This window comes from Pseudorasbora parva, chromosome 6 (assembly GCF_024679245.1).
Source record: "Pseudorasbora parva isolate DD20220531a chromosome 6, ASM2467924v1, whole genome shotgun sequence".
Taxonomy (NCBI): Eukaryota; Metazoa; Chordata; class Actinopteri; order Cypriniformes; family Gobionidae; genus Pseudorasbora; species Pseudorasbora parva.
In genome coordinates this window covers 41931901-41954230 of record NC_090177.1, presented here as the reverse complement: position 1 = coordinate 41954230, position 22330 = coordinate 41931901, and the positions used below count along the sequence as shown (strand labels likewise).

The following is a 22330-nucleotide window of genomic DNA, read 5'->3' as shown; positions in this document are numbered from 1 at the left end:
GCATTTTCGATGCTTCAAGAGATTCTAATCAATCAACTGATGTCTCATATGGACTACTTTGATGCTGTTTTTATTAGCTTTCTGGACATGGACAGTAAAGTGTGCATAGACTGCTCTGGGACTAAAATATGAAATATCTTAAACTGTGTTCTGAAGATGAACGGAGGTCTTACGAGTGTGGAACGACATTAGGGGGAGTCATTAAGGGCATACATTTCATTTTTGGGTAAACTACCCCTTTAAGTTTCGTCTTAATCATATTTTAATGTAATATTACATTACATATGTTTTATTTTTAATGTCATAAACATTGTAGAAAAGCCATCATGCCAAGGCAATACACAGGGAAGACAACCTGGGGCACATCCTATAAGTGATGTGGTAAAGAAGCTGCGTCAACCTAAAAGGCCCGGAGGAACTACACGAAGAGAGAGAGCAACTCCTCATCTTTCTCTGTAACTTCCAGGGCTGGAATGTAGATTAGGCCTAGTTGTAGAGTATGGCAGTAGGCTAATGTTCTAATCCAGGCTGTTCTAGCTGGTTCGGATTGTCCTTTGCTCTGAGCCCCAGACTGTGTTGTAATCTAAATGGTTCTATCTGTCATTTGAATGTTAATTAAAACATTTTGAATTATATTATATTATGTTTTTTTGTTGTTGTTGTTGTTTTTGCTTAATTGACCAATCCCCATGATTCTGTTACTAGTCCGACATTTGTTCTGATATTTGTGGTTGTTAAGCTAGCTGTCAGGATTATTACTGTTACAACATGTGTTGTTATGGTAGTTTCAGAGTAGAAAAAGTATGTGGTTTACTTTACCCCTTTGATTTCTCAGTTTACCCCATAAGCTGGACAAGACCAATTTTTTTCTAAACAATCATATTTTCACTGACCTTCGTCCTGAAACATTCTGATAATTTGCATTGCTAGGAAACATCCTGAATTAATGGGAAATGTTTCAATTTTACTGATATCATTTTAGCTTGATTAGAGGCGAGCAAATGTAAAAACTGTCTCGCTTAAAATAATTACATGTCGGGAAAAGCAGAAATTATTTTACAGTGATTGCTGATGAAGCGAGATGAAGGAGGTTACAAATAGATTAGAAATTTGGAGCCATACAGCATGAGGGTGGGCGGATGACCGTCAACGAAAGAAGGTAAATCTGCTGTGTATTTACACCTCTTATCGTTTATTAAATTGATTGATGTACTCCACTCGTGTTTAATTAGGATTAATTATCTGAAAGTGTTCCTCCTGAAATTGTTAATAAAACATCACTTAAATAATCTTCTCCCATACATTTTAAGTCTGAAAGAGAAACTCCTACAAATACATATGCAATAAGGTCAGCTGCAAAAATAATCCTGTCCACGCCTTTTCAGAGCTAATTTCTCACTGTGTGTCTTAGGGATGCAACAATACAGTTAGTCCACGGTTCAATACATACGGTGCCTTGCGAAAGTATTCGGCCACCTTGAACTTTGCAACCTTTTGCCACATTTCAGGCTTCAAACATAAAGATATAAAACTGTAATTTGTGAACAATCAACAACAAGCGACACAATCATGAAGTGGAATGTAATTTATTGGATATTTCAAACTTTTTTAACAAATCAAATACTGAAAAATTGGACGGGCAAAATTATTCGGCCCCTTTACTTTCAGTGCAGCAAACTCTCTCCAGAAGTTCAGTGAGGATCTCTGAATGATCCAATGTTGACCTAAATGACTAATGATGATAAATAGAATCCACCTGTGTGTAATCAAGTCTCCATATAAATGCACCTGCACTGTGATAGTCTCAGAGGTCTGTTTAAAGTGCAGAGAGCATCATTAAGAACAAGGAACACACCAGTTTAAACAAGGAACAGAGAAGTTTAAAGCCGGAATTGGATACAAAAATATTTCCCAAGCTTTAAACATCCCAAGGAGCACTGTGCAAGAGATAATATTGAAATGGAAGGAGTATCAGACCACTGCAAATCTACCAAGACCTGGCCGTCCCTCTAAACTTTCAGCTCATACAAGGAGAAGACTGATCAGAGATGCAGCCAAGAGGCCCATGATCACTCTGGAGGAACTGCAGAGATCTACAGCTGAGGTGGGAGACTCTGTCCATAGGACAGCAATCAGTCGTATACTGCACAAATCTGGCCTTTATAGAAGAGTGGCAAGAAGAAAACAGTGTTTTTTAAAGTTTGCCACAAGCCACTTGGGAGACACACCAAACATGTGGAAGAAGGTGCTCTGGTCAGATGAAACCAAAATTGATCTTTTTGGCAACAATGCAAAACGTTATGTTTGGCGTAAAAGCAGCACAGCTCATCACCCTGAACACACCATCCCCACTGTCAAACATGGTGGTGGCAGCATCATGGTTTGGGCCTGCTTTTCTTCAGCAGGGACAGGGAAGATGGTTAAAATGGATGGGAACATTGATGGAGCCAAAGACAGGACCATTCTGGAAGAAAGCCTGATGGAGTCTTCAAAAGACCTGAGACTGGGACGGAGATTTGGAGATTTGTCTTCCAACAAGACAATGATCCAAAACATAAAGCAAAATCTACAATGGAATGGTTCAGAAATAAACACATCCAGGTGTTCGAATGGCCAAGTCAAAGTCCCGACCTGACTCCAATCGAGAATCTGTGGAAAGAACTGAAAACTGCTGTTCACAAAAGCTCTCCATCCAACCTCACTGAGCTCGAGCTGTTCTGCAAGGAGGAATGGAAAAAAATTTCAGTCTCTTGATGTGCAAAACTGATAGAGACACACCCCAAGCGACTTATAGCTGTAATCGCAGCAAAAGGTGGCGCTACAAAGTATTAACTTAAGGGGGCCAAATAATTTTGCACGCCCAATTTTTCAGTTTTTGATTTGTTAAAAAAGTTTGAAAAATCCAATAAATTTTGTTCCACTTCATGATTGTGTCCCACTTGTTGTTGATTCTTCACAAAAAATTACAGTTTTATATCTTTATGTTTGAAGCCTGAAATGTGGCAAAAGGTCACAAAGTTCAAGGGGGCCGAATACTTTCGTAAGGCACTGTACCTCGGTTTTTAACCACGTTTTTTCGGTTCGGTTCGGTTTTTTGCTATTCTATTCTTAGGTGACAGGTTAAGGAAAAAGGTTAAGGAGGAAAAAGGTTAAGGAGAATTTTTTTTATTGCAATACTCTTTTTTTTATTTTACTTAAAGGACTTGAAAACCCTTACTTAAATGTAAAACTTTACCTAAAAAACCCTTGTACACATTCCCAGTGTATTGTATAATATAAAATAAATATATATATAAAGATTAACAGTGGCAGCTCAGAGATGTACAGTAGCATTTAAGTATGAAATTGAATAAATAAAAGTAGGCTAAAATTAAAACTACATAGTCTTCAATGTACAACTAAAAGCTACTATAGTAAAGGTTCTGTTTTTTTTTTTTTATTAACATCATTTTAGAGGTGAACTGTCCCTTTAAGGACAGCGTGTTCACTACAGGCTGCTGCTGTTAATTGAAGACCTGCTCACATCTCATATTTAGACGCACGCGATTTTACTTTCACTTTAGACATAACCGACTGTGTTTATATGTTGGACTTGTGTGTGTTTAACAGTATTAGTGCAGTAAGACTGTCCAGTAATCACGTGTGTTTGACAGACGTTTAGTGCATGCTCAATGCAAAACAGTGCATGCATTGAACAGTCCGTGCCTTGCCGGTTAAACATTTCATTCGCGTGCACGAAATGTTTAGCCGGCAAGGCTTTAAAACACGGCTAAACACCCCTTAACCTTAGTGCATATGATTGGATATTTGCTCATATCAGTGCGTAGACTCACAGGCACACTCAAACAAAGCCGAAATAAACTGAGAGAAATATTTCAAACGGAGGGAAATGGAAATAATTCATTAAATGCAAAACCGCAAAAATTCACCAGTGCGAATTGAACCGTGAATGCCGTACTGAACGGTTCAATATTATATTGAGTATTGTGACATCCCTAGTGTGTCTGTAGTGAATCCTGACCATACTTTTTTAAAGCCAAAAGAGGGCTTGTGCTAAACTGGGTAAACCCATCCTGATCTGCCGGCGATTTGATTTTGTCCTGCAACTCAGTCTGGAGACCTGTATTTTAATTTCTCCTGCTTCTGTTACACATTTGCCGGAGCCAATCAGAGACTGGCTTATTTACCTGGTCCGCTATTGGTGGGTTTAACACGATGATGGATAGAGAAGCGGTGGACCGTTGCCCGTTGATCAAGCCTCATGTGGTTTGATTGGTTGAAGGACTATCCAATTGCGTACAGAGTCATTTGAACTATGCCCCTTGATCACACCTCTTGTGCAGTAGAAAATACAGAGCAGACTCCCCAGACCAATGTTCAATCTTAAATTGAGCTTGTTCTGGTGATAGCCAGACAAGGCTTGCACTGGAGCAAGCTTTTAATAAATCTGGCCCTAAGTGTCTTTACTACTACTATAAGTTAAAGTAAACTTATATATATTATTACCAGCTGCAATTAGACAATAAGACCAAACACCTATTTTAATAAACAGGTAGGAAGATTAAACATAAAAATTTGTTTATTTCTTACCCCATCATCTTTTTTTCGTAGTAGAGCAAATGCAGATATGTGAAGATTCCCAAAATAATTAGCAGTCCGAAGATCAGTTTAAGGAGCACTGGAAAAAAGGATTTGTTGGTTCAACATCTATTACTTATAAAGATAAATATTTTAAACTCAATATATATATATATATATATATATATATATATATATATATATATATATATATATATATATATATAGACACAAAAATGTAAATTAAATGGTGAACATAAGTGTATGCGTAAAGTAAATTAAATGAAATAACGTAAGGTAAACATTAACTATCACTACAACTTGGTTAATTTGTACTTGGGTAATTAAGTAAACCTAACATAAAATTTGATGTATTTGTGTGCTGCGTGAAATGCAAATATTCTATCCAGCCAATGAGCAGAAGCTGGAGCCATTTTGAAGCACGATGTGGTGAAGACTGTGTCAGATAAGCTGTCTTTTAAAAATCAAAGTAAAATATTAGTTAGCCTTTTTTAACATAGATTAATACTTGTTTATTGTGTTAGTTGAGTGTATTATTTTATTGGAAGAACCACAACTCAGCGTTTTCTGAAGCGTGATGTGGTGATGATGGTGAAAGGAGGTAAGCTGAAGCTTAACTTTGCACTCTCAGAAAAAAAGGTACACTGGAGGTACAATTTTGTTCCTTGGGGAACAAAACAACTGTACCTTTAAAGGTACACAATTAGTCCTTAGGGTACACATATACCATAGTTTTCCTCAGTTCCGTCCTAGTGAGCCACTGTCCTGCAGAGTTTGGCTCCAGCCCTGAAAGACGTCTATAGCAGCTCTTATTGAGAATTAACAGGTTTAGATTTTGATGTTTTATTGCATTTACATTTACATTTAATAATTTAGCAGACGCTTTTATCCAAAGTGACTTACAAAAAAAGGGAGAGCAATAGAAGCAATGAAACAAACAGGGCCAACAACCTGTAAGAGCTGTAAGAAGTCTTAATTAATTAGCACAGTACACAAGTTTTTATTTTTATTTTTTATATATAGCCATCTACAATAGCCACCTACAATAGCCACTCACGTACAATAAAAGCTCACATACGCAAAATACTGAACACTGGATTTTGATAGCCACGATAACAACCCATTAGGACTAAGGCTGTTGCCCCAGCTGTTGTCGTTAATGCGGATTCAGTGGCCCAATGGGTTGGTTTTTTATGGCATTCTAGCTAAGCGCGCAGCAATAGCCATCTACAACAAAAACTCATGTACGCAAAATACAGTACACCGGATTATGATACCTATGATAACTATGTAACACACCCACCTGAACCCACACATCCACTTTTATTGAAAAAGTTTGGTCACCATTATGGAGATCAGTGTTTCCTTTAGTTGGGCAGTTTGACAAGGATTTTTAAGTAAGTTGTGGTTATTGTTACAGTGTAAACAAAACACATAATTGTTCAAAACAAAAGAAGCAAAACAAACTGTATCATGAAGAATAATGTTTGACTAAACTCACTGAATAAAAATAATAATAAATAATATTCACCAACAATAATTGCTTGTCACAGATCATATGTTTTAAATATTGCTTTTAAAAAAAGGGGGAGCCATATAGACGCAGAGAGATATCAAGAATCAGTTTATGAATCTCAACAATGGGGACATACTTAATGCTGCAATGCATGCTGGGAGCCGTGAGTTTTATACTGTTGAAGCTTAGAAGGGTTGGAGGTAAACTCTGGAGGACATCAAATCTCTAGGACTGAACTTGCCTACCCCTGACTTAGAGGACAAAAATGTACCCTTAAGGGTACCGCCAGTACCTTAAAAGGTACATTTTTGTACTCTTTTGTTTGACAGTCTATATTAACAAAATAAAAGTGAGTCATCTAACATCCACTCGTTTAATGCCTTTTTAGTCACTGGTGATTTTTAAAAATTATATGGACCCACTTTATATTACGTGGCCTTAACTACTATGTACTAACATTGTAACTAATTATTTGATACAATGGACTTATTGTGTACATACATGTTTTTACATTGTACTTACATTTAAAAAAATACCTGCATGTAATTACGTCTGTAATTAATTTCTGTAGTTACATTTGTAACTTTGTAACATTCTGTCCCTAACTTTACCCTTAAACTGACCCACACCACCACACCTGTCCCTAACTTTACCCTTAAACTGACCCACACCACCACACCTGTCCCTAACTTTACCCTTAAACTGACCCACACCACCATACCTGTCCCTAACTTTACCCTTAAACTGACCCACACCACCACACCTGTCCCTAACTTTACCCTTAAACTGACCCACACCACCACACCTGTCCCTAACTTTACCCTTAAACTGACCCACACCACCACACCTGTCCCTAACTTTACCCTTAAACTTACCCACACCACCATACCTGTCCCTAACTTTACCCTTAAACTGACCCACACCACCACACCTGACCCTAACTTTACCCTTAAACTGACCCACACCACCTTACCTGTCCCTAACTTTACCCTTAAACTGACCCACACCACCACATATGACCCTAACTTTACCCTTAAACTGACCCACACCACCACACCTGTCCCTAACTTTACCCTTAAACTGACCCACACCACCACACCTGTCCCTAACTCTACTCTTAAACTGACCCACACCACCACACCTGTCCCTAACTCTACCCTTAAACTTACCCACACCACCACACCTGTCCCTAACTTTACCCTTAAACTGACCCACACCACCACACCTGTCCCTAACTCTACCCTTAAACTTACCCACACCACCACACCTGACCCTAACTCTACCCTTAAACTGACCCACACCACCACACCTGTCCCTAACTTTACCCTTAAACTGACCCACACCACCACACCTGTCCCTAACTTTACCCTTAAACTGACCCACACCATCACACCTGTCCCTAACTCTACCCTTAAACTGACCCACACCACCACACCTGTCCCTAACTCTACCCTTAAACTGACCCACACCACCACACCTGTCCCTAACTCTACCCTTAAACTGACCCACACCACCACACCTGACCCTAACTCTACCCTTAAACTGACCCACACCACCACACCTGTCCCTAACTTTACCCTTAAACTTACCCAAACCACCACACCTGTCCCTAACTCTACCCTTAAACTTACCCACACCACCACACCTGTCCCTAACTCTACCCTTAAACTTACCCACACCACCACACCTGACCCTAACTTTACCCTTAAACTGACCCCCACCACCACACCTGACCCTAACTTTACCCTTAAACTGACCCACACCACCACACCTGTCCCTAACTTTACCCTTAAACTGACCCACACCACCACACCTGACACTAACTTTACCCTTAAACTGACCCACACCACCACACCTGACACTAACTTTACCCTTAAACTGACCCACACCACCACACCTGACCCAAACCCTACCCTTAAACTGACCCACACCACCACACCTGTCCCTAACCCTACCCTTAAACTGACCCACACCACCACACCTGACCCTAACCCTACCCTTAAACTGACCCACACCACCACACCTGTCCCTAACCCTACCCTTAAACTGACCCACACCACCACACCTGACCCTAATCCTACCCTTAAACTGACCCACACCACCACACCTGTCCCTAACCCTACCCTTAAACTGACCCACACCACCACACCTGACCCTAACCCTACTCTTAAACTGACCCACACCACCACACCTGACCCTAACTCTACCTTTAAACTGACCCACACCACCACACCTGACCCTAACCCTACCCTTAAACTGACCCACACCACCACACCTGTCCCTAACCCTACCCTTAAACTGACCCACACCACCACACCTGTCCCTAACTTTAATAATAATAATAATAATACATTTTATTTATAATGCACTTTATATTAAACAAAATCTCAAAGTGCTACAGAATTTAAAAAACAAACAAAACAATCAACAACAATAAATAAATAAAACCGAAAAATAAAATAAAATAAATTAAACAAGTAGCAAGTCAATTAAAAGTCAATTAAAAGCTCTGCTAAAAAGGTGGGTTTTAAGACCACGCTTAAAAGTATCTATAGTCTGTGGAGTCCGCAGATGGTCAGGGAGAGCATTCCACAGACTGGGGGCTGAAGAGCAGAATGCCCGATCCCCCATAGTACGGAGATTGGCTGTGGGAGTTTTGAGGCGATACAGCGAAACAGAGAGCGGAGGTTACGAGTGGCTGTTTGTGTGGTGAGGAGTTCCTTGAGATAGGAGGGAGCATCACCATGGATGCACTGGTGGGTAAGGAGAGAGATCTTGTACTCGATCCTGAACGACAAAGGAAGCCAGTGGAGTGATTTTAGAATGGGGGTGATATGGTCGTATTTGCGCACCCTCATGAGGATCCTAGCAGCGCTGTTCTGAATACACTGCAGCCTCTGGAGATTTTTGCTAGGGATGCCAATAAGGAGCGCATTGCAGTAGTCCAGCCTGGAGGAGATAAAGGCATGGACAAGCTTCTCCGCATCAGCCAGTGATAGAATGGGACGAAGTTTGGCAATGTTTCTGAGGTGGAAGAAGGAGGTCTTACACAGGTGTTTGATGTGCGCTTCAAAAGTAAGCTGTGATTCCATTCTGACCCCCAGATTCGTGACTGAAGTGGAAAGAGGAATGACCTGATCAGAGAAAGCAATGCTGGTGATAATGGACTTCTGGACCTGAAGTGGAGTGCCGACTAGGATAGCTTCAGTTTTGGAGCTGTTTAGCTGCAGAAAGTTTTGCTTCATCCACGCCTTTATCTCATCCAGGCAAGTGATCAAAGTGGATGGTGTGAGGTCAGCAGAGGGAGATGAACTTGTCCTAAAGTAAAGTTGAGTGTCATCAGCATAGCAGTGAAAAGAAATCCCATGCCGGTTGATGAGACGGGCAAGGGGGAGCATGTAGAGTATGAACAGGGTGGGTCCGAGCACAGAGCCTTGAGGGACACCGCAGGTGACATTGTGTGACAGGGATGTAGCTTCTCCTAACGCAACATATTCAGTTCTCCCAGTGAGATAAGAAGAAAACCAGTTGTGGACCGAGTCAGAGAGACCAATGGTGGAATGTAAATGGTGAAGGAGGATGTTATGGTCAACTGTATCGAAAGCTGCAGTTAAGTCCAGGAGGATGAGAAGGGATGGGGAACCAGCATCTGCCGCCATCAAAAGATCGTTTGTGACCCTGACCAAAGCTGTTTCTGTGCTGTGTCCTGAGCGGAAACCAGACTGAAATTTCTCATAAAGATGGTTATGCTCCAAATGGACCTGAAGCTGTGCAGCAACAACTTTTTCCAGCACCTTAGAGAGGTATGGGAGGTTGGAGATGGGCCTGTAGTTGTCATTAACATCTGGGTCTAAAGTAGGTTTTTTCAGAAGTGGTCTGATGATAGCAGTTTTAAGAGATGAAGGAACATGGCCAGCCTGGAGGGAATTATTAATAATCTTGGTAATGAATGGACTTAAGACACTGAGGTTAGATTTTACCAAGGCTGTAGGAAAAGGATCCAGTGCACAGGTGGATGGTTTCATTTTTCTGATGATGTCCTCAACCTCGAGCTGTGTGATGATGGAGAAGCAGCAGAGATGTTGGAAGGTCCCTGGCTGTGGATCAACAGACGGGACAGGCAGAGCGGAGGTGCTAGATAGGAGCAAGTGGATGTTGTCTACTTTGTTCCTAAAAAAGGTCATGAACTTATTGCACCTCTCTTCTGTGGCTTCTGAAAAAGAGTGAGTTTGCGGTTTGAGGATGTGATTAATAGTGGAGAAAAGCTTCTTGGAGTTTCCAGGGTTATTGTTGATGATGCTAGAGTAGAACTGTGACTGAGCATCTCTTAAACACCTTGCGTAGGCCTTCTGATGAACTCTATAGGCTTGCCTATGAACAGTGAGTCCTGAGAGCTTGAGACGCCTCTCAAGTACGCGCCCAACAGTCTTCATCTTCCGCAGTTCGCTGGTGTACCAGGGTGCTGAGCGCGAGAAGGTGACCATTCTAGTTATGACAGGTGCGTGAAGATCTAGAAGGCTGCTCAGAGACTTGTTGTAGAAGTCAACCGACTCAGAGACTGAGGAGAGATCAACAGAGGAGAATTGCTGAAGGTCTGTAGTTAAAGAGTCTTGGTTAATCTTTTTCAGGTTCCTGAAGCAAATTTGACGGGAATCTTTGGTAAGGTAAGAGGGGCGTGGCAGCTCCAATGAGATGGCCTGGTGGTCAGACACACCCAGATCATACACCAAGAGGTTTCTAATATGAGGAGAGTTGGAAATGACCAAGTCCAGAGTGTGCCCCCTAGAATGAGTGGGTCCATCCACATGCTGTTGGAGATTGAGGCAGTCCAATAATTGCAGAAACTCAGCTGCCAGGTGGCAGGAGGGGGTATCTACATGAATATTAAAATCTCCTAATATTAAAATGTTGGCAGAAGTAGAGCAGAGTGTTGTGAGAAAGTCATGCATCTCAGAGATAAAAACTGAATTTGTTTTTGGGGGCCGATAAATGAGCAGTATTGTCAACGAAAAAGGGGGTTTACATTTAAAAGCAAGGTATTCAAATGATGACACTGTGGGCAGAGGGAGAAAAGACAGCTCCAATGATTGTCTATGAATTACAGCTAAGCCACCACCACGACCAGTGTAGCGGGCTTTCTCCAGATAGCTGTAACCAGGAGGACAGACATCATTAAGTGCTGCGTAAACTGCAGGCTGATGCCATGTTTCCATTAAGCACATAAGGTCTAATCTCTTATCAATGATGTGGTCTTGGATGAAAGATGACTTATTTGTGAGGGATTGTGCATTAAAAAGTTCTATTTTGAGCGTTGATGGGGTGGTGAATCTCGTTATTGGCCGTAAAACACTAAAATCCACTCCACGTTTTCTGTCATGCGCTGTGCTAAAAGATCTCGCGGTGTTTCCCGTGCAATCCAGTTTAGATTGGTGAGATCTCGCGGTGATTCCCGTGTTTCCCGTGTTACCAAAACGGAGAGCAAAACTGTTGTGATGACGCGGCAGATGTGCGACGGAGCTCCAGATGGATGGTATGGCTGCTGCAGAGTTTTCAGGCTGATGATAAACTAGCCCGCGACGAGAGCCTCTATGGATGTAACGCCGTCTGCGCAGAAGTCCAAGTTCCTTAATGACCGCGATGCACGCCGGAAATGTGCGGTCGTTGAAATTTAGCAGCTGTGGGATGGAATATTTAAGCTTCATGACGGCCGCTGGAAGGTTTTGACTAGCGCTATGCATTATAGAAACACAGAGCTGGAACACTGTCAGGCACAGCGAGATGATGATCCATACCATAGCAGAGTGTATGCGGCAACTCCCAGCAATTTCAGCAAACAGCCGATGTTAGAAGAGATAGCAGGGGTGAGTAAAAGTCTTTGAAATTAGGAGAAAAACCGATAAAATCTGTACAAAAAAGGTTTTAGATGTATAAAAGTCCTCTCCTGTCATGAGGGAGTCCATTCAAACTGCCAACTGTCAACAGCCAACTGTCAACAGCCAAGAAGAGTTATCCGAGACGATAAGAGCCAAGCAATATGTCCCAAAATTAGCACTGACTGAATGTACTAGTTACTGACAAAAAATAAAATTAAAATAAAGTTTATAATTAACGTATATAAACTAAAATCGGGTGGAAAAGCGGCGAACAGACAACGCCAGCGTCCTCTCCCCCTCGTTGCTAGGCAACAACCCTCTTTACAAATCCACTTTACCCTTAAACTGACCCACACCACCACACCTGACCCTAATTCTACCCTTAAACTGACCCACACCACCACACCTGACCCTAACTCTACCCTTAAACTGACCCACACCACCACACCTGACCCTAATTCTACCCTTAAACTGACCCACACCACCACACCTGACCCTAACTCTACCCTTAAACTGACCCACACCACCACACCTGACCCTAATTCTACCCTTAAACTGACCCACACCACCACACCTGACCCTAACTCTACCCTTAGACTTACCCACACCAGCACACCTGTCCCTAACTCTACCCTTAAACTGACCCACACCACCACACCTGACCCTAACTCTACCCTTAAACTGACCCACACCACCACACCTGACCCTAACTCTACCCTTAGACTGACCCACACCACCACACCTGTCCCTAACTTTACCCTTAAACTGACCCACACCACCACACCTGTCCCTAACTTTACCCTTAAACTGACCCACACCACCACACCTGACCCTAACTCTACCCTTAAACTGACCCACACCACCACACCTGACCCTAATTCTACCCTTAAACTGACCCACACCACCACACCTGACCCTAACTCTACCCTTAAACTGTCCCACACCACCACACCTGACCCTAATTCTACCCTTAAACTGACCCACACCACCACACCTGACCCTAACTCTACCCTTAGACTGACCCACACCACCACACCTGTCCCTAACTTTACCCTTAAACTGACCCACACCACCACACCTGTCCCTAACCCTACCCTTAAACTGACCCACACCACCACACCTGACCCTAACTCTACCCTTAAACACCACACCTGACCCTAACTCTACCCTTAAACACCACACCTGACCCTAACCCTACCCTTAAACTGACCCACACCACCACACCTGTCCCTGCCTCTACCCGTTTCTCACCTCAATATCAGCAAAGGTGTTTTGCAATACAAATTGAACACAGTAAGTACATTGTTCTTATTTATATATGTAAGTACATAGTACTTAAGGCCACCTGATATAAAGTAGGACCAATTATATTTTGAATTGCTATGAATTCTTCAGCAATCACAGATATGTTACTTTTGAATACTTTGAATACTTTGCAAATGGCTCTATAAGGGAGACCGGGGATGGTTACGATGGTAACGTCAACAATGTATCTTACATTTTACAACAATACATTTTACATTGAAATTAAAAAATATTTCCTGAAAAAATACTCTCTATGAGATGCAAGAAGAAAGTGAATATATATTTTTTATTTTTTTACTAAGGAAAATGACTAAAATAGTAACTCTAAATGACTTGGATGAATTACTTTAATATGATTACTGATTTGGAAATAGTAACGCGTTAGATTACTCGTTACTGGAAAAAAGTAGTCAGATTACAGTATTGTGTTACTGGCAACGGCATAAAGTGCGTATCATATGCACGTGAAAAACTGTGTAGCATATATAAGCCAAAACTAATTTGAGCTTATACATTCCACGAGATTGCACACTCTTACTATTATACGCATTCACGTGTGATCCAATTGAATTCCAATCTGGCCAATCAGGAACTAGTTACAAATAATCTGATTCACTTCACACATACTAAATCTAGTCCTTATTCCGATAAAGTAGATCGCTGTGGCAGAAACAGCAAATGTTAGCTTGGAAAAAACTATTTAGAGGTAAGAAATGTTTTTTTTTTTTTACTTTGTTTATTTTTGTTAAAAGAACGGCGGTCTTTCGAATCCGCTTTGACCGCGATTCTGGAAGACTTGGAGTTAAGCTTTTCTCTGAGAAAAGAACAAAGAGCGGCACTGAAGTCATTCTTAAAAAGAGAAGATGTGTTCGGAGTTTAGCCGACCTGATACGGCGAATGTTTAATCTGTCAGCGAGCTCTGCTTCACCTTCGATGCTCTGGTTGGTGTAGCGCTATCCTATCGCGTGCAGAGGGAGTTTGAAAGACAACCGTTTATCCGCCCCTCGGATTGAGCTGTCAATGGAGAGTTTCCTGACCAAACATCTTGATGTGGGTCTGGCTTGTCAGGCTAAAATTATAACCAACCCCATGAAAATGTAATTGAATTTATATATGTTTTATTTGAATTTTAGTATGCCTAGGTCTTGGAAGTTGTTAGAAGAGAATGGAAAACATCATCAAATGTTGAAGTTAAATGTGTTATGGTCAATTAGTATGACTAAGAGTGACAAACACACCGAGACTTAGAGTGACACACACACACTGAAGCAAACTTTGGACTATTTAAAACATCCTCTTTTAGAGATGCACGTGGAAATTTGTCTGATCTTTGTCGCAATCACGGGCAGCAGCGCAAAGTGTATTCTGCGCTCATTTGATCTAATATGTGATGTTTTTAAAAATGTAGGTTTAAGTAGCAAATAAGAATAGCTAAAATTATTGAATATATTTTGAAACAAAGGTCTTGTTAATGTTTTTTCAGTTTTGTTCAAAGTAATTAAAGCAACAGTTTTTCAATAACAGAAGAACATGTTAAAGTATGGCATTTGGGGTAAAATGCATCATATTTAACATTAACATCCAACAGCGGCTGACTTTTACATTTGTTGACATGACATGGTTAGACTCAGATTGTAAGTTTCATATATTAAGTTGGGTGATATTTAAAAATGAGATATTAATCATACACTGTCAAAAAAAGAGCACAAAATTGTCCCGTCACTGGGGCGGTACCCTTAAGGGTACATTTTTGTCCTCTAAGTCAGGGGTAGGCAAGTTCAGTTTTAGAGATTTGATGTCCTCCAGAGTTTATCTCCAACCCTTCTAAGCCACCGCAGTATAAAACTCATGGCTCCCAGCATGCATTGCAGTGAAAGAATCTAAAATATTCAAAGATATTTGATATTTTTCTTTGAACAAAGACATTTGTTTTACTGTGTTTCACCCCCCTCTCTCTTATCAGTGGGGCTGTTTGGGATTCCTAAAGACAAAGAGATGTTGAGGGCCTGTAGGCCAAATGGTGCCACACCTGTAGTACAGTGGGGGAAGTCTGGTCTGACTGGTCAGTTTGAATGTCTCAGGGTTTCAGTCACATGGTCAAGGGATGTATAAAAGAAGATTGCAACTGTTGCTCGGGGTCTTTTCTCTGGGTCTTCTTGCTCTGACGCTGTCTTTTTCTCTGGCTGTCTCTTCTAGGGCCTTCTTTGGCTCTTCTCTCTTTTTCTCTCTCTTTCTATCTTTCTATCTCTCTCTATCTCTCCCTATCTCTCAGGTAACATTCTACACATGCTGGGTACGATTAATGGTATAAGTTTCCTCATCTCATTCATCTATTTTGTAACTATTTTAAGTGTAACCATAACCGGATTTTGTCATTAAATTCTTTCAATTATAAATGATTTGCTAACTAGTTTTGGTTTGATATTGACTTTGAAGTGCTCCCTATTGCAATACAATATAGTCACATTAAAGCAACGCTCTCCCACATATTTTGCTATTGTAACTGCGCTTATTTCCGTCGTTGGTATAAGTTGCAGTGGGTGGTTATAGACAAGAAATGTACAGTTTTCTACCATCACGCTGATAACGTTTCTTTAGTCGTTCGGCAACCCTGCAGTCAGAACCACTGTAGGCGATCCACCCTTACAGCAGCATTAAGTATGTCCCCATTGTTGAGATTCATAAACTGATTCTTGATATCTCTCTGCGTCTATATGGCTCCCCTTTTTTTAAAATCAATATTTAAAACATCTGATCTGTGACAAGCAAGTATTGTTAGTGAATATTATTTATTATTATTTTTATTCAGTGAGTTTAGTCAAACATTATTATTCCTGATGCAGTTTCTTTTTCTTCTTTTGTTTTGAGTAATTATGTGTTTTGTTTACACTGTAACAATAACCACAAACTTACTTAAAAATCCAAGTCAAACTGCCCAACTAAAGCAAACACTGATCTCCATAATGGTGACCAAACTTTTTCAATAAAACATGCAAATATTCTGTAGCAAATCTTTTGTAGTTCAGCCAAATCAAGAAATTGTTTTGTAGTTCTTAAGAATTAACAGGTTTAGATAGTGATTTTTGAATTGAAAATCATTCAGTCTTTGTCACATCTGTTCAGTGTCTGGCACTCTGTGGGAATTTTATGTTGAAGGTTATCTGTGCTTTGTTATCTGTTCCCTGGTCCCTGTGTTTTCTTTTCGTTTGCTCAATGTTATTTATTTCCTGGTTTTTGAATGTTGGTATATTAAATTTCCCCTGCATTTGGATCCAGCTTCTCTGCCTGCCGTCTGTTTATTCCCCAGTCCATGACAGTCATCCCAATGTGAGTTTGTGGGCTTTGTAACAGTGTTTAAAAAAAAAAAAAAAAAAAAAAAAAAAAAAAAAGTCACATCCAGGCCTTTTTAGCCTCATAAACTCTGATAATCAGTAATATTATTTCTGACCAATATTTTACCTGCAAAACTTTGTTTCAGCAGATCAGACCTTCTGAATTTGAAATACATTGCAGGGGAAAAAAGTGTTTTGCCACACACAGACATCAAGAATCAGCATGTGAATCTCAGCAATGGCGACATGCTTCATGAAGAAAGGCATGCTGGGAGCCAACATAGTATTGAAATTATGGTTCCTATCATGTATTGTGGCATCGAGATTCATATTCTGATGTCTAAAAAAAAAAAAAAAAGGTTCCCACAATGTATTTAAAATTCAAAATTCAGAAAGACTGATCTGCTGCATAAAACTTTTGTTGGTAAATGTAATATATATATATATATATATATATATATATATATATATATATATATATATATATATATATATATATATATATATATATTCACCAACAAATACTTGCTAGTAACATAGGTTATAACTACTGCTGCTCAGTTTTTCAAGTGTCCCCACACTCTGGTCTCTCTTCTTTTTTATTACCAACTGATGCGGAGATACTGCGTCTTATCCGGGAATCTAAGCTACTACCTGTTGGCTTGATCCTCTGCCAACTCACTTAGTCAAAGCCTGTTTACCATCTTTATCTACATTAATTTCTAAAATTATCCATTGTTCACTTGCTTCTGGCTATGTACCCTCATATTTCAAATCTGCTATTATTACTCCAATCCTTAAGAAACCAGGGGCGGATCCATCTAACCTAGATAATTACCGTCCGATTTCTAATTTGCCATTCATCTCTAAAATTCTGGAAAAATGTGTTGCAACACAGGTAAATGATCATCTGTCCAAAAATAACCTGTTTGAGCAGTTTCAATCTGGCTTTCGTCCGCACCACAGTACAGAGACAGCTCTTGTCAAAATCACTAATGACTTGTTGTTGGCAGCTGACTCTGGTTTATTAACCATTCTTGTCCTTCTCGACCTGAGTGCGGCCTTTGACACCATCTCGCACAAAATACTCCTTGACAGGTTAGTTTCTATTGGGATCACTGGCACACCCCTGTCCTGGTTTATATCGTATCTCTCTGGCCGTACTCAGTTTGTCCAATTAAAGCACTTCCGATCAAGATCATCGACAGTCACTACTGGTGTTCCTCAGGGCTCTGTTTTGGGTCCGCTTTTATTCATTATCTATCTACTTCCACTTGGTCATATTTTCAGGAAATATGGCATTCACTTTCACTGCTATGCCGATGACACCCAGCTATACTTATCTTCCAAAACCTCTGACTTTTTTCCACCACCTCTCTTGTCCCGTTGTTTGGCTGAAATTAAAGACTGGCTCTCAGCTAACTTCCTTAAGCTTAATAGTAGCAAAACCGAGGTCCTACTTGTAGGGACAAAATCCACATTGACAAACTCTGACTATATACCTGTGGATATTGATCAACATCTCATTTATCCCTCTTCACAGGTTAAGAGTTTGGGTGTAATTCTGGATAGCACACTTTCATTTGAAGCCCATATTAATAATATTACACGTACCGCTTATTTTCATCTGCGTAATATTAATCGCCTTCGTCTATCCCTTTCAATGAACAACACTTCAATTCTCATTAATGCACTAGTTACCTCACGTATTGATTACTGCAACGCTCTTCTTACTGGTCTTCCTTGCAAACTTCCATAAACTTCAGTTGGTTCAGAACTCTGCGGCTCGTGTTCTTACTAGAACTCCTTCTACCATGCACATTTCACCAACTCTCCAGCAACTTCACTGGCTTCCAGTGAAATATAGAATTGACTTCAAAATCCTGCTTCTCACATTCAAGGCACTTCACAGTCTAGCTCCTCCCTATCTTACTGATCTTCTTCATATTTACACTCCTTCACGCACTTTACGATCCTCACTATCACTCTCTCTTGTCTTACCACGTATACGCTTAAAGACCATGGGAGCTAGAACTTTTAGCCATGCGGCCCCTCGCTTGTGGAACTCTCTCCCTCTCGATATCCGTAATATTGACAGTCTGCATACTTTTAAATCTCATCTTAAGACCTACCTTTTTACACAGGCTTTTTTATGATTTACTACTTATTTTTCTGTCTCTATGATGCATGTGTGTTTTAAGTGTGTGGATTTATGTATTTATATTGTTATTGCTGTTTTTCCCTGTAAAGTGACCTTGGGTGTTTTGAAAGGCGCTGTTAAATAAAATGCATTATTATTATTATTATATACCATACATAACCACTGTTTAAAGCCAGGTGCTACTGTAGGTGCTGTATAGTTGGGCCGGCTAGATCCAGCCAGATGGAATGCATGGTCAGCCATAGTGAAGTGTTTGTTGAGCCCCTCTATCAACATGGACTTGTTGGTGGTAATGATATCTCCTAGCTTTAAAGCCGTGGGCAGTTGAGCTGAACTGTCCTTGTTCTCCATTGATTTTACTGTGTCCCAAAACTTTTTAGAATTGGTAGTGCAAGAAGCAAATTTATTTTTATAGAAGCCTTAGCTTCCCTTACTGCCCGTGTGTACCGGATTCTGGTTTCCTTGAAAAGCTGCATATCATGAGGATTAGTTGAGGCAAGTGCAGTCCGCAATAGAATGTTTTTGTGCTTGCTGAGGGCGGACAATTCCGGGGTAAACCAAGGACTATATCTGTTTTTAGTTCTGAACTTTAATGGAGCATGCTTATCAAGGATAGAAATAAAATCATCCTTAAAAAAGAACCAGGCATCTTCCGCATATGGTATCGAGTCAATGTCCTCCCAGGTTACCTGGGCAAGATCTATTAAAAAGGCTTGTTTACTAAAGTGCTTTAGGCCCCGTTCACACTGCAGGCAAAAGTGGCCCAAATCTGATTTTTTGGGGGGGTCAAGTGACCAGGTCAGACCTCTTCAGAGGTAGTGTGAACACTCAAATCTAGCCCAGATCTGATTTTTTCAAATCAGATTTAGACCACATACATATGTGGTCCTGAATCAGACCCAGATCTGATTTTTTCCAATGCGGCCGCAGTGTGAACAACCAAAGCGGATTTGATGCGGATATGATGTGTATTTTATGTCAATCTATGTCGACATTTGTCACAATTATGCACCAGCGAGTTAGCCCTAGACACAACAGATTCAGACAGTAACATTAAAAACTTGACTAGATATGGAGAACAGCGATGGAGCGAGTCAGTGGAGGGAGAGTGAGGTGTTAGACCTAATTAGTATATGGGGAGATACTTTAATTAAAGCTACGCTAGAAGTATCCTACCGTAACCGCTCCGTTTTTGAAAGCACACGAAATGGAGGAACGGGGACACAGAAGAACGTGGCTTCAGTGCCAAAGGAAGGTGACAAAAGGCCAAAATAACCGATTTTGCTCTCTTTCTTTTTGTTCTTTTCCTCTTCAGCACCTTCTCATTAACGTTATGGCTTCCATCACACAAACTAAAAGAACTAAAATAAAAGCGAAAATGCTTACTTCCTCTATAACCTCCTGAAATTTAGTGCAACAGCGTGCTGTGTCTGATGTCATTGATATTGTTCTTTTGCGCATGCGGGTTAGTTTGAAACCTGAAACAGTTCACACTGGAATCAAATATAGGCGACATTTTAAAAGGTAATGTGAACAGCCAAACAAAAAATCAGAATTGAGCAAAAAAATCAGAATTGAGCATTAAGACTTGCAGTGTGAATGGGGCCTTAGAAAGCGTTTGATAGTGATAAAGGGAGGTCTTTTAACTGCAGACCCATTACGAGCACATGCGATGAGACAGTGATCGCTTAGATCCTGACTGAAGACCGCTGAAGTATATTTTGAAGGCATATTAGCCAGAGCTATATCAATTAAAGTACTTTTGTTTGCAAATTTTAAATTGTATCTAGTGGGTTCATTAATCAATTGTGTAAGGTTGAGTGCATCCAGCTTAGACTGTATATTTTTTGAGACTTTTATCATGTCCAAATTTAAATCTCCTAATAGTAAGAACTCAGAAGATAATAAACGACTCAATGACTCACTTATGAAGACGATTAGTTGCTGCCCCCTATTGGCGGTTATGTTGCAATCGTGAATGTGTATTATGAATGGTGTAGCCTAGTTCAATAAACAAGTAGCCTAATTAATATTAAGTTACTTACATTTTAGATCCAAACAACCTTTTTTTGTTCCATTTCACCCTTGATTTCACCAACGAAAATAGTGGAAAGCAACACTCAGCGCGGCGTTTTGATATAAATGATTCAGCGATTTGAATGAATCATTTGAATAAACGACTCAATGACTCACTTATGAAGACTTATGATCACTATGTTTAAAAGCATGATTGCATGTTTTATTTAGAACATCAATCTTATAACATTATTTATTGCAGCTGTATTTTTTGCAGTTTAAATTATTTAATTTGATTGGTAACAGCCTATAGTGTTTTTACTATTATAACTGAATTTATTAATCAAATGTAAGAATTTAACATGAAAGATGATGCATACATTTAACACGATTTTTAAAAAAAAAATGGCCTTGATAAAATTAAATAACGCCCTGGGGTGAATATCACAAATATGCAGATTTAAGAAGGCCTATGTAAAAGCTGACAGAACACTGATGAGAATATTACTACAGAATCAATATATGTATTGTAATTATTATTTATTTATTTTTTGTTGTAAATTCAACACATCATTTTTTTCAGTGAGGTCCATCTGAAAGCTTTTGGCTCGCGTGGGAACAGACAAGTGTTACTTATTCCGGACAACATGTTAGATTAAACAGTGGTAAAGGTGTGGAGAGGTGTGTGTTACAAGCGAAGTTATGTTTTCAGCCCTTAAAAGACCATATAAAAGAGACTCAAAAAAGACATTCAGCACATTAAACAAAAAAGTCAATCTTCATTCAAATGTGTGAAAATGTTACAGTAGATTGAAAATGGATGTCTAGCCCAAAGGTAGGCTTTCATCATCACAACACCAAACACCCTAGAAATAAGCATTTAAAATACATTTGCAGTATTATTATTTTGTATATGCTGTAGCCTACTGGTTAAAATCATGTTTTTGTCATGGATGATTTGACAATGGCGTTTATAGAAGCATTCCAAAACTTTCATCAAATCCATCATTTTTTTATATAGCTATACTATTATCATTTAACATTAATTATTATTTTATATAATTACTTAAATTGTGAATATTGCATTCAGTTCATAGAGCTAACTAGAGCATTTAGCTTTTTTATTTTTATTTTTATTTTAGAGAGAAAAAACTTACCATTGGTGCTCATCATGCATGGTGCCATTGTTCCCCTTTCTAAAAGATCCCCTCAGGTTTGCATAGTAAACTCTTTTTTTTAAAAGTGTTACTTCCTACACATTTAATTCTTAACTCGTGTGCGAAAAAAATAACAGCAGACATATCTAGCAATGTGTTACTGAGTAACTGTTTAACCACTTCAGCTCTGCACCCCCTCTTGGACCCACCCGTGGGTCCAAAATTGCATCATCTTAATCTTTTTTTAAAAATCTATAACTCGCGCACCACAAAACTAAACATATATGGTATCATTTGAAAGATTAGAACCTCAGCTTTCTTAATAAACCAATGACTGCATTTATATTATTAAATTATCATGCAAATAATAT

General features: G+C 39.8%; 1 protein-coding gene across 1 annotated transcript in view; it reads right to left on the bottom strand.

The window, feature by feature from the left end:
- LOC137079031 (alpha-2,8-sialyltransferase 8E-like) overlaps positions 1–21982 on the bottom strand; it is a 68152-nt gene extending 46170 nt beyond the window's left edge. The window contains exons 1-2 of the mRNA XM_067446963.1: positions 21960–21982; positions 4591–4678 (exon numbers count right to left, since the gene is read on the bottom strand). Of these exons, the coding sequence (XP_067303064.1) occupies positions 4591–4678; positions 21960–21975 (104 nt within the window). The 5' untranslated portion in view covers positions 21976–21982. The remainder of the gene's footprint in view (positions 1–4590; positions 4679–21959) is intronic.
- Positions 21983–22330: the final 348 nt, after the last annotated feature.